The sequence below is a fragment of the Paramisgurnus dabryanus genome, chromosome 22 (genome assembly GCF_030506205.2).
Source record: "Paramisgurnus dabryanus chromosome 22, PD_genome_1.1, whole genome shotgun sequence".
Taxonomy (NCBI): domain Eukaryota; kingdom Metazoa; phylum Chordata; class Actinopteri; order Cypriniformes; family Cobitidae; genus Paramisgurnus; species Paramisgurnus dabryanus.
In genome coordinates, this window is record NC_133358.1 from 29,192,373 (window position 1) to 29,210,715 (window position 18,343).

Sequence of the window (18,343 nt, forward strand, 5' to 3'; positions counted from 1 at the left end):
ACTCTCTCTTTTTTCTCTCTCTCTGGTTGCATGTGTGTCATGTTTATCTGTGTTTCAGTTTGATTTAATGATCCTCAAGGGAGAATTCGGATAATAAAACATCAGCTACGGCAGACATAAAAGACGCAATATATCACAATAAATCAACACAATGAAAGCTAACTAGACGTGCATGACACAGACTGGCAATAAATAAATGAAAACTATAACTACAATAGAAGATAATGTCATCAAGTTCATGAACGTGCAACAACGGTCCACTCAGGAATCCTTTGGTGGCCTACGAATTCAAACCGGACAAAGCTAAAGTAGCTAAAGTAAAAATTTTTTTTAAGATGAAATGAATTCAGAGGCAAAAGCTCACCTGCAGGGGATTTTATTCACACAAGACCGCCTCCCATCTCCATTATCGGTGCACCCTCCAATAGAGGAAACTTCGGAAGACTTCTGCTGGTCTTTAAACCATTGTCCTACATTTTCGTCTTTTTCAAGCCAAGTCAGTGTAGGAGGTCTTCCAGGGCTGAGACACCACAGACAGGCTTAAAATGAGACAGCAGGTGCAGCTGAGTGGAAGACCTGTGAAAAGATGAAGGTGCCAAATGAAGATCAAAAGTATTACTAAGTCCTATAATGTAAATAGCTCACCTTTAAAGCTCACATAACACACACTGTTTCTGCTCATCTCAGATAAACAAACTATATCCAATGTTTCCATAAGGTTGGCTTGGAAAGCTGAACAAGGCTTTCTTCTCCTTACATTCAAAAACACACTTCTTCTTTCGTGCCATTGTTGAGTCTTGATATAAAACAAAGATGTTGCGTGAAGTGATGCCGGTGACTTCTACTCGAAGGAACAATATGCTAATAAGCATCCTTGTTCTCACTGTGATTGACGTGTGGGCGTGCTTTTCCGGGGGAAGTGCCCATAAAAGGAACATGGGGTCACTGATACATAATGGGTACCCATGTTCGAAAAAATTTTTCTGAAATAATGTCCTTATATTCATATAAAGAAAAACATCTGCTGTCTGACAATCCCAGGCATCTCAGGTGTATTGATAAGCCTACGGCATGCTGGTTTGCATGAGAACTCTCTGTGATTCTGAGCCTCTGGTACCTTCATACTTGTTGGATTTACACATAGATATTTTAAATCTCACTATTATTAATACGAAAATGAATAATACACATTCATAATGAATATCAATTATGAATAGATTCTATTACAAATGAAAGCTTTTTAATTAATTGCCATTTAGAGGACACTCATCATACTAAGTGATTAAAAATGCATTTATTGCCAGAACATTTTTACCCTTGAGCATGCCGGAGTTAAATGGGACGTTTCACAAGACTTTTTTAAGATGTAAAATAAATCTTTGGTGTCCCCAAATAAGGATGTGAAGTTCTAGCTCAAAATATCATAGATCAATATTATAACATGTTTAAAGGAATATTCCATTTTCTTAAAAGAAAAATCCAGATAATTTACTCACCACCATGTCATCCAAAATGTTGATGTCTTTCTTTGTTCAGTCCAGAAGAAATTATGTTTTTTGAGGAAAACATTGCAGGATTTTTCTCATTTTAATGGACTTTAATAGAGCCCAACATTTAATACTTAACTCAACACTTGACAGTTTTTTCAACGGAGTTTCAAAGGTCTATAAACGATCCCAAACGAGGCATAAGGGTCTTATCTAGCAATACGATTGTCATTTTTGACCAGAACAATAAAAATATGTACTTTTAAACCACAACTTTTCGTCTAGGTCAAGTCCAGCGCGACCTAACGTAAATGCGTAGTGACGTAGGGAGGTCACGTGTTACATATATAAAACGCACATTTGCGGACCATTGTAAACAATAAACTGACACAAAGACATTAATTAGTATCAGTTGACATACAACAACGTAGGAACGGTCCTCTTTCAAGACGCTTGTAAACACTGGGGCGGAGTTTCGCGTTCCTCCTCTGTGACCTCTTGACGTCATGACGTATTGCGTGGGGTCAGCTCGCGCATCACGACCGGATCTACATGACGAGAAGTTATGGTTGAAAAGTGTATATTTGTTATTTTTATTGTCAAAAATGACAATCGTTGTGCTAGATAAGACCCTTATGCCTCGTTTGGGACAAGTATTAACTCAAGTGTTGAGTTAACTGTTAAATGTTGGGCTCTATTAAAGTCCATTAAAATGAGAAAAATCCTGCAATGGTTTCCTCAAAAAACATAATTTCTTCTCGACTGAACAAAGAAAGACATCAACATTTTGGATGACATGGTGGTGAGTAAATTATCTGGATTTTTCTTTTAAGAAAATGGACTAATCCTTTAAATTGCCACTTTGTGTGAGCAAAAATGTCCTTTTAAATGCAAAAGATCTCTGCACTAAATGGTAGTGTCATGGTTGGATAGTGCAGATTAATGGGCGTTATTATTCCCTTCTGATCACACAAGGCGAGACAAATTTCAATGACCTATTTTTTCACATGCTTGCAGAGAATGGTTTACCAAAACTAAGTTACTGGGTTGATCTTTTTCATATTTTCTAGGTTGATAAAATCACTTGGGAACCAATTATAGCACTTAAACATGGAAAATGTCTGATTGTCTTTAAGTGTCGTGCTTAACTTTTAGTTTTAGTGATGAGGGTTACTTTAACATACTTGAAATGTCTGGTAACCCTTTAGATTACAGCCCGGAAAGTACTGCGTAAGTACAGCGAATTTACAGCGTATGTTTCTGTAATTATAGTTTACTTATGAAGTATGTACGTGTAATTATAATGGAACAATTTATAATATTTGGGGAATAAAGGGGTAACAACCAGGAAAAATACAAATAATATATGCAGTAAAGTACTGCATAAGTACAGGGAATTTACAGCATATGTTTCTGTAATTATAGTATACTTATGAAGTACGTACGTGTAATTATAAGTTATAAGGGAACAAAGGGGTAACAACCAGGAAAAATACAAATAATATATGCAGTAAATATTTTAAATTACTAAACAACAAAACTTGAAATTCAGTTAATGTGTTTATGCTATTTATTAGTTCGATACAATTTATTTAGAATTTTCAATAAAGGTTACTTACCTTAAGAAAGAAAAAGAGTACAGGAATTTGTTGGGTCATCAAGCAAAATTAAAAATAGGCAAGGCAACTATGGTGAAAACAAAGCAAGCAAAACTAGATCTACACTCTTAGAACAAATGTGTTAAAAACAACACATTAGTGTTGATTCTGGGATGACACACTAAATCCGTTGTCCCAGAATCCACCCATCTCTGTGTTATTATGGAAACAACACATTTTGTGTTACTTTTAACACAACTTGTGTTATATTTTAACACAAAATGACACATAATGTGTTAAAATTACACATAATGTGTTAAAATCTTAACACACAAAGATGTGTAAAAAATTAACACATCCTTTCTAAGAATGTATTTTCTGTTACTGTTTAAATATACCATTGTTTTGTGTTGTTACAGTCTAAGTCAAAAAATTTTACCCCCTTGTTTCACGTAGTTACAGAGTAAGTACAGAATCTGCGGGCTGTAAATTAAAGTGGCACCTGTTACCCCCTTGTTTCACGTAGTTAAAGAGTAAATACAACAACTGCGGGCTGTAAATTAAAGTGGCACTTGTTACGCCTTTGTTCTCAAAATATTATAAATTGTTCCCTTAAAATTACATGTATGTACTTTATAAGTACACTATAATTACAGAAATGTATGCTGTAAATTCGCTGTACTTACGCAGTACTTTACTGCATATATTATTTGTATTTTTCCTGGTTGTTACCCCTTTATTCCCCAAATATTATAAATTGTTCCCTTATAATTACACATACGTACTTCATTAGTAAACTATAATTACAGAAACATACGCTGTAACTTCCCTGTACTTACGCAGTACTTTCCGGGCTGTAATCTAAAGCGTTACCAAATGTATCACCATCTACCCTCCATTTCATTATCCTGAATTGTGAAATTACACTGTTAAACAGTTTTTTGCACATTTCTGTGTTTAGGATTATTGGGGCGGGGCTAAAACGGTGGCTCGATGACACACTGGAGCCACCGAGCATGGCCCCACCCCTATCAGAATTGCGAGCATGCTTTTAGGTTGTAGCCGTATTTAAAAGTTGAAACAGGTGGCTGCTTTCCTGTGAGTGGGCGTGGTTTCAGTGCCGACAGTGGACACCCCCCCAGCGTTTGAGAGCAGAGAATGCTGCTTATTTTTCCCATATTTTGGTATTTTATTTACTTGCTGGTTTTTATCATTTAAATTTGGCTGGGTGGTTAATATCACATTTTTCTGTAGTGTCACAACACAATTAATATCGGACTTGGAGAACCATTTTTGATTGATGAACCTTTCAGTCAAAGCTTCTTAAAGGAAGCATTTCTTTCTTTATTCTGCAGAATCAAAGTACCTTTTGTGCAACAGATTAATTATTTAAAAATATTTTTTTTAAGTGTAGAGCTGAATATTACTGCTCGGCCATCAGTTCATGATGAAAAATTTCCTTCCCTGATCAATCGCTCGCAGACGTTGAGGTCAGCAGTCTTGTGTCTGTATGTAAAGTTGATCAATATTACATGGACTCGACTCGGTGCTGTCTGTGAATCTGCACTAGAAAAAGTCAAGGAGCTCAATGGAAGTTCAGATCAGTCTGAAGCATTGTAGTTGTAACAGCTCAAACGTGTGACTCCATTTTCTCTCTGAGGTGAGGTGTAACTCACTAAAGTGTCAGAGCCCACAGGAGTGACACTATATGAAGCTGTCACCTCAGAAACATATGCAAACTGTGTCAGCGACAACAAACCGTTCAAGAAACCTCAGGAATGACTCATGGCGGATGCAGGCTGTCTCGCGGAGTAAAGAGACTCATACCAGATGACTTCTGTTTGTACCTGACATGATGTCTTATTTTTGTCAAGGGAGAGGTAGACTTTATCAGCACATAACCAAGACAATGAATACAGACATTTTATAAACAAAAAGCATTTTCTAAACAGTGATTTTGAGGATACAAAGAATGTAATAAGACTGAGACAAACAGTCAATGATGCAGAGAATCCGAACATAAAAATACTGCATGTGTCCATATACAGAAATGCTTGGTTTTCAACCCATGGTTGGGAAAAATATGGACAACCCAACTTTTAAATTAAATCAATGAAAGTATCCATATTTGTCTTTATTTGAAATGTAACCCAACCATGAGCTTTCTTCATAGTGCACTGAAGTTTATTTATAATGTGAATATAGAATAAGTTTGACACTGTATAAGGCGGTTTCCCAGACAGGGATTAGACTAGTCCTGGACTAAAATTAATGTAAGAGCTGTCCAAACTGAAAATAACTTGCAGAGAGATCAGTGCCCTTTGTTTTGCCTCAAAATGCACACAAGTAATGTTTAGTAAGGCATGTTTGTTACAACTTGTTATATTTCCCAATTAAACTAAGACCTAGTCCTGGCTTAAGTTAATTCCTGTCCAGGAAACCACCCCTATGAGTTGTGTGTTTGGGGGACGTCCTCTGATTATATCTCACTGGAACGGTATTTCAGGATTGCTTTTGTTAATACCCATCAGACACCCATCTGCAAACATCTGTCCTGTCAATCAATGCTTCAACGCTCTGATTGGCTATGATACACATCAGTACAACTGTCTTAACCAATCAGAGGTGCAGGAACAGTTTGGTCAGGTCAAGAAATTGTTTTACGCGGGCATCTTTCCGTGTTATGCACGTCACATCTCAGACATCTACATGTGTGTTAAAGGAAAGCGGATATAGTAAGTAGTTACATTTACTGTGATATACTTTTAAAAATACATTTTATGTGCTTGCATATACAGTGGTTTAACATTTGCCTCTAATCTCTTGTTATCTGTAAGTTTTAAGTCTGGTAAACTGGTTTAACTGGTTAAACTTTTGAACTGAGTTCAAACAAGTGCTACTGAATAAGCAGTGTAAAATTATTTTGAATGGATTTTATGTTTTGTGATGTTACTGTAGAGTTAAAGGAAAACACCACCGTTTTCAATATTTTACTAAGTTCTTACCTCAACTTAGACGAATTAATACATACCTATCTTTTTTCAATGCGTGCACTTAATCTTTGTACAGCGCATCGTGAAGGTGTTAGCATTTAGCCTAGCCCCATTCATTCCTTAGGATCCAAACAGGAATGAATTTAGAAACCAACAAACACTTCCATGTTTTTCCTATTTAAAGACTGCTACATGAGTAGTTACATGAGTAAGTATGGTGGCACAAAATAAAACGTGGCAATTTTTTTAAGCGGATAAAAATGAGAACTATATTGTATGGCGGAAGTTTAAGCAAGAGGGGGAGTAGCCAGGAGTGATGTACGCCGAGGTTGAAAAACAGTGGTGTTTTCCTTTAATGGACTTTGGCCATTGGACTATGGGTGCATTTGTGTGTTTATATGCAGCTCTTTAAATTTAATGTGGAATATTTTTGTTGTTACAAATGTTTGTGCTTTGCATTTTGTAATGCAATACAGTATGAAATAAAGTTCTATAATCAGCGTTCCAGCGTATATAAGTGTAGTCTCCGATTTTTGCACACCTACTGTTTTCATATGTGCGACTCTGTCTTAGGTTTCTATTTATCTTCTTTAGAGGAGCACAAACTCAAGGAGCTTTACATTACGCACACACATACATATCCCAAATCTCCCCAGACAGTGTTTTCCACCACATCACAGAGGTTTCATTACCCTTGCAAAACTGCTAATTCTGTGATACGAGCAATTAGAGGCATCCCGCCCTCCTGAAGCACAGTGATCTGTCTGTCTGATCTCCAGGCGAGGACTCCACGGAACGCTGCCGGCCTGCAGCAGCAGCAGCAATCACTGGGTGAACAGGTCGGAGGGCGACTGTGCTATGCGTCTGCGGAGAGTTTGGAGAGCATGGCCGACGCTGAGGTTCCTCTGGGCTTCAGTCGCTCCAACATCCTCAGACAAAGCCTGCCGCTAGCACGATCACCCAGCCAGGCTAAACTAAGAGCTCCAGGTACCACACCTTAATGGCTGTTGGGTGTACACAAATGTAGGATATTTCCAGATGTTTGTCAAGGGTTTTAATCAATGACATAATGCTTACGTTGAAGCTATTATTATGATTATGACTTTTTAAAATATATATAAGGACTTGTAGGTCAGGATTTGGGGACGTCCATTATCTTCTTGTGAATGATGACTGGTCCTTAAATTGTATTTGATTGTCTCTCTCTGTCTTTCTTCAGCTGTGTTGTTCCTGCAGTTTGGTGATGAGACGCGTCGGGTGCACATCACTCATGAGTTGACCAGTATGGAGACACTTCACGCCCTTATTGTGCACATGTTCCCACAAAAGCTGACGATGGGTGCACTGCGCTCGCCCACCACAGCGCTGCTGATGAAAGATGAAGCACGCAACATCTTTTATGAATTGGAGGATCCTCGTGACATCCACGACCGATGCCTCATCAAGATCTACTGCAGAGATACGCATTATAACCCCATGCACCACGGGCATATTGCCAACGGGGACATGCGGGTAAGTACAGCTGTATCTATCAATCCATCCAACTATCTTTACATCCAACAATTTTAATGTATATCGGATGAATCATACAGTACATATATGCACATTAACATACACCTTAGTAACAGGTGATAAGTAGTAACATTTTTCATAGTATATTTTGATACTATGATGATAAAGATTCACTTATTCCTTAAAATGACTGGAAAAACAAACTGTAGCATTCTTCTGTTCTCATGCTGTGAATTCATTTTGTCATATGTCATGTGCACTTAACTCTTCCTGTCTGTCTCTCTCTCTTTTTATAACTCCTCCAGAGAGAGCTGGTGTACACCTCGAGGGAATCGTCTCCCACGCGACGTTTAAACACAATGCCGTCTTCCTCTTCTCCCTCTGGCTCTCCTTCTCGCTCACAATCTCGTCTTTCTTACGCCGGCGGTCGTCCTTCCTCTTACTCGGGTCCCCATCCTTCGCCCCAGATGCATCCTTATCAGCACCCACACCATGGCCACGCCCCTCAGCAGACCGGCCACCCCCACCCTGCATACTGCCCCTCCCCCAGTGCCATTCTGGAACGCCGTGATGTAAAACCGGATGAGGAAATTAATTCCTCATCGAAGAGCGTGGTGCTCCTCAAAAACGAGGCGATATACGCTGACCCGTACGCTCTGGTGCAAGATGCCCGGGCCTTGGCGTACCGCCGCGGCTCTGTGCGCTCCATTGCCGGCTACCCTGCCGCTGCGTTACAGTGTGAGCTCGAGGGCGCCCTCTACAGATCCGGAGGACCCATATATGCAGATCCGTATGCCACTGTGGGTTTCCGCACCCTTCCCCCAGCCTCACCACAGAAACTGTCTGATGGCAGGGATCCTTATGGGAGCCACCCAGGTCGAGGTTCACCTGGAAGACATGGGTTTAGGAAAGATGGCACAGTATACATAGAAAGCCCCAAAAACCGTCCAGGAGGGCCGGCGCTGGAGCAGATATGTATGCTCGGGGCTCCTGGAACAGATGGGGGGCCGGTTTACAGCTCATCATTACCTGCTAATGAAGAAACCAGGTGAGGTGTTTTTACTAATATATTTAGTATGTAATGTGCTTGAATGTGTGTGTTAATGGTATTTTCTGTCTTTAGAGAGCGTATGGAGGCCATGGAGAAGCAGATAGCGAGTCTGACTGGTCTGGTTCAGAGCGTCCTGACTCGTGGACCGGACAGCCCGTAAGAAATCTTATTTCAGTACCATCATCAGTAGCTTGACATTCAGGTTGAAATTAAGGGTTTGATGAAAATTCAGATTATAAACAATGTTATGGACATTTACATAAAATAATATATAATACTGGACTATTAGTGTATAAATGGGACGTGTATTATGTTTGTCTTGCAGTGAAAAAGCTGAAACAGCGAGTGACTGCTCTGCTCCTGAAAGTGAGTATCACCCTGTGCGTTCATTCTTTCAATTTAGTCTTTAGTGTCTTAAAGGGATAGTTCGGCCAAAAATGATATTAAACCCATGATTTACTCACCCCCAAGCTGTCCGAGTTGCATATGTCCATCGTTTTTCAGACAAACACATTTTTGGATATTTTAGAAAATGTTTTAGATCTTTCAGTTGATTAAATGTAATGTTACAGGGTTCACCCATAGTCCACTTTATTAACGAAAATAAATACCTTCCGGTAGCGCCGCCATCTTAGTCGCGTCCGCATTCAAGATCAGAGCTTACGCAGCCTACGGAGGCTACTCTGCTGCTGCTCTGTGCCCCCGGCCTCCGAATTTGTCATACGTCACTAAGAAAAGTGCGTACACTACGCTAATACTCCTGATTTCAGAGGAGTCTAAGATGGTGGCGCTACCGGAAGGTATTTATTTTCGTTAATAAAGTTTTAAATATGGATATTTCTACAACAACACCGCGCGGATTACCCTCAGAAGACCTTTGTTTATCATCCTGGAGCTGTTTGGATTTAATTTGTGAAGGATGGACGCACTTTTTTTGGACTTGAAGGTCGTGGACTATTGGTGGACCCCGTAACATTACATTTAATCAACTGAAAGATCTAAAACACTTTCTAAAATATCCGAAAATGTGTTTGACTGAAAAACGATGGACATATGCAACTCGGACAGCTTGGGGGTGAGTAAATCATGGGTTTAATATCATTTTTGGCCGATTTATCCCTTTAACCAACAGATTTAGGTGTAGATTCTGCAAATTGTCACATTAACTCTTTCCACGCCATTGACAAGTTATCGCGTCAATTAAGAGAAAACATGTCCCTGCTAATGATTCCTGACGAGTTTTTATGGTTATCTGTAATTCCGCTATTATACACTAGAAGGTGCTCTTAACGAATTAATAAAAAACTGAAGCAAAAATAATTTAATTCATTTTAAACTTTGTGAATGTTTTGATCATCGTTCTGAATCTGATCTCTAACAAAATTCCTTTACAAGAATGCAATTTTTTCAGCTTTTTGCTCAAAATTTGGTATTTTTGAAGAAACACCCATATTTACAAATGAAGATGAAACTTTTTTCCCATTTTGTTTGTTTGTTTGAAAGCAGAGGGCCTGTTCTTTCATCTGATATATTTGTATGTTTATATATTTATAGAAGAACATTTTCCTGGAAGGCATTTTGTGAAACTTTTGTGAAAATCACAAAAAATGCTGGCGGGGCAACTTTTTAAAAAAGTTAAATGCGCCGCTGTAACTTTGCCAAATTTACATGATTTAAAAATTCCTTCACCAACAAACAGAACCAGAAATAAAATGAGGAAAACAGGTTACTCATTCCCTATAGGCTAACCTAGAGGTCAGGTGCTATTTTTTCTTTTGTAGCAAGCTTCACGAAACTGATAAAAATACTAAACTGATGCAACTGGGTCTTGTTATAATGATGATATGCCAGTATAATTTTATAATGTTTACAGTTTATGAGCTGCACAGAGAAGCATATATCATAGATACTGTATTTCTAAACCCAAGGACACATGGTACAGTATGTGTATGCCATGTTTAAATGCTGAATGGTAATACAGTAAATATTTTGTTTTACTCCCAAAGATGTGCTTTGTTTTATTTACATTTTTATATTTACTTAAGCCCAGTTTATACTTCTGTGTCTAAGCATATACGCATACCCTACACGTCTAATTCAGCCTGACGCCATATTGATTTCAAAACGAGGCTGTGAGAGATAGACGTCCAGAGCGGACTGAATAAGGCGTATGCCGTAGCCTGATGCACAGCTCCCCAAAAATCTAACAACATGTCAATTCTATGCAAACTGCAAGCTCTGTGATTGTAACAAACTCTGTAACAAAGTTGCTTATTGAGGATTATAAATAATGTAAACACACTAATGTAAATAGGCTGTTATGTTACATAGCCCAATGAGCCCCCATTTATTTACCATTTATTTGCCAAGGCAAGCATCAAATACATAAGAGTGTTAAGATTTGGGAAGCTTATCCTTTATAATTTGTACATAAACCATAGCGATCACTGGCATAGCGCAACATTGCCCAGTGCCCTCAAGCATTATGGTGGCAACTTTTACTAAAATCTAGTTGTAAACTGTCTTGATCATAATTGTTTATGCAAAATGAACAAAATATGTAATAATGCAGCAATTTGCTCATGTTCACACTGTATAGATCGTGTAAGCAAGTTTTATGTTTTTTAGACCTGATAAGGATTATGTGTGTTGTTTGGGACAGATAACTGGTGACTTTTTATATTTCAGCTGGCAGGTTTAGAAAAAAGAAAGGTATATTACTGTATGTGTGGATGTCTGTCACGCTCGGTTTTCCCTATATATGTGTTGCATTATAAACTGTCTTGCATTGCAAAATCCTCAGGGGTGTGTATGAAATGTTTTCATGCTAATGTTCAGGGATCTCAGATCCTTGAGTTTGGAAACCCTCTGTGTACTGTACGTACAGTATATACAGTGTGTATCAAAAGTATTCACCCCCTTGGACTTTTTTACTTCAGTAATTTTAAACTCTTTAAAAGTACTTTGTGTTGACAAGTAAAAATTAGCATAAAGTAGCATAAACTGTGAAAAAGTCAAATGAGGTGAGATGCTTTTATAAACACTGCATATATGTTTGTCCTATGAATAATCCTGGAATGTATTTGTTGTATTCATGGAAATTCCCACTAACACTCTTGAATGTCCATGTACTAGTATGTTCTGTCTGCTATTTTCCAGTCTTTCAAATAATCAAAAGGCCAAGAATTGTGTGTGTGTGTTTTAATGATATAACATTTAAAATGTCTATATGATTTGAATTTAAATGTATGTTGCATGAATAAACAACCAAACTCAGATTGCCCACTCGGTGTTGGGTTTGTTACTGTGACTCTTAATTTTTATCAAGTAGTACTCTGTTTTGGAAACTGACACGTAAAGCAGGATAGCTAATAGACTTATGGGTAATCACAAATACTCGTCTAATGTCAAAGGTCATTGTTTTATTAACATGTAGGCTATTTATTGCCAGACAACATAGTTGCATGAGTTCCTACAAGGTCATCCATATTTAACATTAATGACTTTTGCTCCCGGCTTGCATTGGTAGTCTCGTCGCCGTCTGCGCCTCTGGCCCTGATGCCACCCCCACCCACTGGAGTGTCTCAGCCAATAGCGATGTCCCGTTTACAGATGCAGCTGCATCTCACCGACCTCCAGCAACATACGGCTGGACTGCGCAAACATCTGACAGAATTACGACAACTACAGGTAAGGGACTGCATTGTAAAAATTAATCTTGATGGGATGCATTTATGCAAAATTGCCCAATATATTAAATCTTGTTTTCTGAAAAAAAGAAAAGAAAATCAACACTTATGCTTAAATCAAATAATAATATCTGCCAGTGGGGTAAGAAAAATGAACCTGTATTAAATTAAGTTAAACTCAAATTAAATTTCTTTTCTAACCCCGCTGGTAGATATTTAAACCTGTTTAAGGCATAAACTAATTTGATATTATTTAATTTTTTCAGAAAACAAGACTACGTCTCTTTGGTCACTTTGCTTTTAATATTTCTAAATGTAGGATTTATTAGATATTTATACTAGAAAACAAGACAAAAATACTACATTGTAAAAAGTAAAGGCTGCTCTACTTTTAAAAAAATTGTAACACCTAAAATATTAATATATTTTCAACTTAAATTATTCACTTAAAGTTACCAATTAAAGTAATTTTTTAAGTTGATCAAACTTTGGTTTTTAGAGTGTATGTAAGACCTTTATTTTTAGCAGTGTATTGTGTGTGTGCTTTCAAGTCTTTATTTAAACTAAAAAAATTAAATTAACATATAAATATAAAAGTTAAAAAATCTATATCACCCTATATGTCTTAAAGGTGCAGTGTGTAAATTTTAGAAAGTTCTTTTGACAGCAATGCAATATAATATAGATAACTATGTTTTTATTGGTGTATTACAAAACCTTACAAAATAAACTGTATTATTTTTATTACCTTAGAACGAGCCATTTTTATCTACATACACAGCGGGTCCCCTTACATGGAGGACGCCATTTTGCGGCATCATGTTTTTACCGTAACCCTAAATGGAAAAAAAAACTCTACAGAGTGCATTTGTCATTATGTTGTCTCAGACTATCACATGTTTGTCCTATGATGGATAACGTAGCTCAGGGACGTGCACAGGGGGGTTGCTCAGGTTGCCCGGGCAACTGTTCATATGCCCTTCTCGACTTAAATTGCCCTTCCGAGGTGGAAAAAAATAAATTGTACTTTTACTTCGTTTACACTATGCAGCGTTCCTTCGTTACTGTATTTTAATTAATTACGAAATGTGTATTCTATTTTTAAATTGCTATCTTGTGTTTCTGGCGCATTCGCGAATTAATGACTCGTTTGAGTCGATTCCTTACAAAGTGTTGCAAATAAATGATTCTTTTGAGTCGATTATTTACAAAGCGAATGAGCCAAACGTTTTAAATTGGTTCGCGAATCAGTTTGAATGAATTGTTCTGATAGATTCTCTTTGTGCTTCAAAAGGGAAGGGTGCAATTCGCAACCTCACCACTAGATGGCCCTAAACCTACACACTACACCTTTAAAGTGAAAGTTCACCCAGAAAAAAAATTTCTGTCATTAATCATGTAATTTGTGATTTTAACACAAATTGTCATATGGCTTCAGAGGACCTAAAATCGTATTGACAAATTTCATGTAATTTCAAGGCCCAGTCTCCATCTTTATATACTAGTTTGTATGCCTTTGTGTATGTGTGTCTTATAGTTGCAGAATCAGGATTCTGTTCAGGCTTTATTAAGACAGACAGAGTCTGATTTGGGAATGTGTCTGATCGAGGCGTCTCGGACACAAGAAGATCCGTTACAACGCCAGCGCCTTCTTGTGGAAGAGGAGAGGCTTCGCTATCTCAATGAAGAAGAACTTATTATACAACAACTACAGTGAGCGTACAGTATACATGAAATCACTCACTATAAACCAAACAACTCTGACTGCCCATTGCCATCTCTAATATGTGCTTTTCAAATAAAAAATTACAGTGATCTGGAGCGCTCGGTGGAAGAGATGAAGACAGGGGCGGGGCTAAACCATCACCTGATTACAGAACAGGAAATAGAACAGAAGAGTCTAGAACTCCGAAGACTCGGAGAGACAGTGACTGAACTCAGGAGTGAGTGACCAATGAATGAGGATGGATTTGTGCAGACATGGCAACCTAGATACGCACATAACACACACAAAATAAGACTCACGTTTACTCTATGTGTATGTAGATCAGTTCCCCACTTTGCAAAGTAAGATGCGTGTGGTGCTGAGGGTGGAGGTGGAGGCCGTCAAGTTCCTCAAAGAGGAGCCGCTCAGATTGGAGGCGTTGTTGAAACGTTGCAGGAACATCACCAATACGCTCGCTCTACTACGGAGGTAAAGCACACGCTCGTTCAATCCGTCACGCACACACATAGTCTCCAGTACTACGGCTAAAGATGTCTTCAGTGTGCTGATTTGTACAGGCAGGTGTCAGAAGGTGTATGGAGAACCCCGGATGACTTCAGCAGTTCTGTTTCGAGTATGAGCGAGACTGACTTCAGCAGGAGCTCGGATCTGGATATCCTCACCAGTCCTTCTCTAAATCTGCCTGACACGTTATCTGTCTCCACTGCACTCTCTGCTTCATTGGGCAATAATCCCAGTCTGACCAGTGCTTCCAGTTTTGGTAATCACCAGTTTCACGCATTATATACTATAATATGTTAGTTTTTTTTTAAGTATTGTAATTGGCCTCTAATTGACATACTGTAGGAACATTTTTGTTGATTACTAAATGGGTGGATTTGGAGATAATGTCTTAAATTGATTGACTGATCAATGGATTTACTGATTGTATAATCGACTCATTTCGACTGATTTCAGGGGTAACCACTAGTCTATCTAATGTGCTCGGCTCTACCAGTAGTCTCACAGGCAGTACCACACTGGGTAACTGGTTGGCATCAACCGGAGCAACAGACTCCATCATGCCTGAACTAAACGGGACATCTACAGGTTCAGTGAAGACCAGCGTGCTGGAAGATCTGCCTCCACGCAGAGAATCTGATAAAGGCGTTTCCGTGGAGGTCCGACTGGTAATGAACATACTAGAAGTTTTCTTATTAATGTTTGAAAATGTGACCTCTATCCACAACATCAGGCCTGTTGTCTTTTTAATATTTAACCTGTTATTCAGTAAGTGTGTGATTGTGTCTCAAGGCCGCAGAGCGAGACTGGGAAGAGAAGAGAGCCAGTTTAACTCAGTTCAGCGCTCAAGACATCAACCGTCTGCTGGAGGAAACTCAAGCTGAATTAATGAAGGCCATTCCAGATCTGGACTTTGCCGCCAAGCAGATCACCAAACCGGCCGTTCCCCCCAAACCCCAGCTGTCCTCTCTCCCAGCGCCAGGTTCAGCGTCTTCAACCCCAACCTTAACACCTGAACACCAACCCAAAACCCCACCCAAACCACCCAGCAAAGATGGCATCCCGCGCAGGGGATCAGGTGACATTATAGCACTTGATTGAATGGTTGATAAACAGATAAATAGATTGATTAACTAATGACGGATCGATTATTTAGGAGAGTTGACCGTACCGCGGTATCGAACAGAAAAGCTGTCCAAGTCTCCGCCCCCTCCTCCTCCCAGACGAAGTTTCCCATCAGGCCTTGGGCTCACGACCAACAGCAGCGGAGAAGTTATCACCATAAACAAGAGCGTGAAGGTAAAATGCTCCCAAATTCAGATTTAGGCTTACTTAATGCTAAAAACCTCGTTAACCCCAGCTTGTGTCTTGTTTATGTAGAAGTTAGAGAAGACTGAAAACAGAGAGGATTCAAACATACCGATTAACTCTCAGACGCCACCGGTCAAACTGAGACGACCCTCGACCTCCGATGGGCCCCGGCCCTCATCCACACCCCCGGCCATCGCAGCTTCTGGAGTAAAGGAGGATGAAGATGATGAGGAGAAGATAATGGCCGAGCTGGAGGTAAACACACACGGTGGTCATAGTTGTCATACAGGGCGGTTTGTCATTCAATATTTGCACAGTTTTTAGTCATTAAGGTTTGTGCGACAGGCGTTTCAGAGAACCCCAGTGAAAGCGAAGCTCGCGGTTCAGGCCAGATGCCCTGCAGAGGTCTCATCTAACAGTGTTGACAGGGCAGGCCAGTGGATCAACAGCTCTCTATGGAGAGAGGTACAGTGATGTGTCAGCTGTCAATCATCCGCTGTCCCTCTCAGAGCTTTCTACAACTTCTGCCGCTGTCTTCCAACCTACTAATCTTTTAACCGACTGCACTCTCTATCTCTCCTCTTGTTGTTTGTAATGTCAAACTCTAGTTATATCTGCAAAGTGACAGTATGCTGTGGCACGGTTGTACTGAATCAATTTTAATGAGCTTAATGCATTGGAGAGAACCTTTAAAAGCCCAGAGCAAAAAAGAAACACAAAATACATGTCAGCTAAGGGGGTCTAAATGAACTCTTGTACGGTTTATACCTTCATCTAACATCATCGGTTGTATTTGTTGCATTAACTATAATGACTGTAAGGATCTAACAGGACCTGTCGGTCTATTAGATTAGCGTTGCTTAAGGGACCCGAGATACATAATAAGTTGCATTATGTGTTGTCCGAATGTCTTACAATGACAGATTGAGTGTTTAAGTGTGAAACAGTGCTAATTCAGTTTTCTGAAACACATGGATGTTGTCTGTCAATACATCTGATCATGTGTGCTGGTCTGAAGAGATGCTACACTACAGTATTCCTTACATTCTCTGTTATTTCTCTCTCTTTAAATAAATAAGTCATTTAGTTTTAATAAAAGATTTCCTGATTTCACTGTTTGAAATTATACATGCTTTTATCTAGATTTTTGGTTAGCTTTTGTCTTCGACATCTTAACAAATGTAGACTCATTATGGTTAAATTAAAACTGCAATCTGTAACTTTAGTCACTTAAAAATAAAATACAAATCATATTTTAAGTAAATATATAAAAAAAAACTGTGTTGAAAATGTCTCCTTACCTTATGCATATATTAATTTGACCCATTTATTCGACTTTATGCGGCGTAGCAGTAACGGACACGTGGATGACGTCAAAGTACCGCGAGAGCGAGTCGAAATTAGACTTCTCCGTATGATTTCTCGGATCGCTCTCGCGGTACTTGACGTCATCTTTCTGCTGGTTCTTCTTGCCGCGTTGCACGTTCTAATGATTGAGGATTGGTCAGGTTTGCATGATTACGTCTGTAAACAGAATAAAACTATCGCGTTTGTGTGCTGCTGTAGATGGTGAAATGTTTCTAGTTTGTTCAATTTGATGGCGGTGTTTAATCTGTAAAATTCAAGCGACGATCATCTGGAGAATGTCATGTAAGTTAAATTTACATCTGATAGAATCGTCTGTTGTTAAAAAACTCAAACTGAGGAGTCTCGAGTTAAAAAGTTAACGCGACAGAGCTCGTGCTAAAACGTATTAACATCTGTAGTAGTGATGGGCAGTCCGGCTCTTTCCATTGATTCGGCTCTTTCGGCCCAAGCTCCGGCTCTACATTTTAGTGATGGCAGCCCGGCTCTTTTCATAGATTCGGCTCTTCTGGCTCGGCTCCCTTAGAAGAGCCGGCTCTGCTCGTTCGCTACAAAGAATCAGCTCTTAGAGCCGCTCGTTCGCGAACGACCCATCACTAATCTGTAGGGATTAAATACTGAAGCAGAAATTTCGTCTGAACGGGTAAGACATCAGCAACGTGATTTATGTTGAAACATTTATGCTTTCAAAAAGCACGGGAGATAAATTACTTGTCCAGATGACATTTTTTCAGAGTTTTAGGATGTACTTGTCATGTCGATGTATTTAATATGTATTTAATATAATGATTCGCTCTGACGCAGTGATCACAGACATCAGATTCATCCACGCTGAGTTTCGGGGCCAAATAATAACAGCAACTTTAAAACAGCAATCCATAACTTTATTAATAAAATAAAAATCAGATGTTGAGTAAATACATTAAAAAAGTGTTTAAAATGTCTCCTTACCTTGTGCATAGATTAATTCGACCCTTTGATTCGACTTTATGCGGCGTAGCAGTAACGGACAGGCGGATGACGTCAAAGTACCGCGAGAGGGAATCGATATTAGACTTCTCCTTATGATTTCTCGAATCGCTCTCGCGGTACCATGACGCCATCTTTTGC

At 39.0% G+C, this 18,343-nt stretch overlaps 1 protein-coding gene and 1 long non-coding RNA gene across 4 annotated transcripts in view; one reads left to right on the forward strand and one right to left on the reverse strand.

Annotated features, from left to right (window-relative positions):
- Positions 1–18,343, forward strand: part of srcin1b (SRC kinase signaling inhibitor 1b) — a 55,271-nt gene that overhangs the window by 26,848 nt on the left and 10,080 nt on the right. The window contains exons 4-19 of one of the 3 annotated variants that reach the window (XM_065258713.1): positions 6,858–7,065; positions 7,298–7,590; positions 7,896–8,638; positions 8,714–8,797; positions 8,967–9,007; positions 11,330–11,353; positions 12,171–12,331; positions 13,868–14,043; positions 14,143–14,273; positions 14,377–14,524; positions 14,614–14,816; positions 15,014–15,225; positions 15,350–15,635; positions 15,714–15,856; positions 15,938–16,123; positions 16,214–16,333. In XM_065258713.1, coding sequence (XP_065114785.1) covers positions 6,858–7,065; positions 7,298–7,590; positions 7,896–8,638; positions 8,714–8,797; positions 8,967–9,007; positions 11,330–11,353; positions 12,171–12,331; positions 13,868–14,043; positions 14,143–14,273; positions 14,377–14,524; positions 14,614–14,816; positions 15,014–15,225; positions 15,350–15,635; positions 15,714–15,856; positions 15,938–16,123; positions 16,214–16,333 — 3,159 coding nt within the window. The remainder of the gene's footprint in view (positions 1–6,857; positions 7,066–7,297; positions 7,591–7,895; positions 8,639–8,713; positions 8,798–8,966; positions 9,008–11,329; positions 11,354–12,170; positions 12,332–13,867; positions 14,044–14,142; positions 14,274–14,376; positions 14,525–14,613; positions 14,817–15,013; positions 15,226–15,349; positions 15,636–15,713; positions 15,857–15,937; positions 16,124–16,213; positions 16,334–18,343) is intronic. The other 2 variants (XM_065258714.1, XM_065258716.1) reach the window with 2 other exon arrangements.
- On the reverse strand, positions 401–18,262 carry LOC135740391 (uncharacterized). Its single transcript, XR_010529179.1, has 3 exons — positions 18,185–18,262; positions 15,978–16,117; positions 401–576 (listed from the first exon to the last, which is right to left on the reverse strand). It is a non-coding gene; the product is annotated as an uncharacterized lncRNA (long non-coding RNA).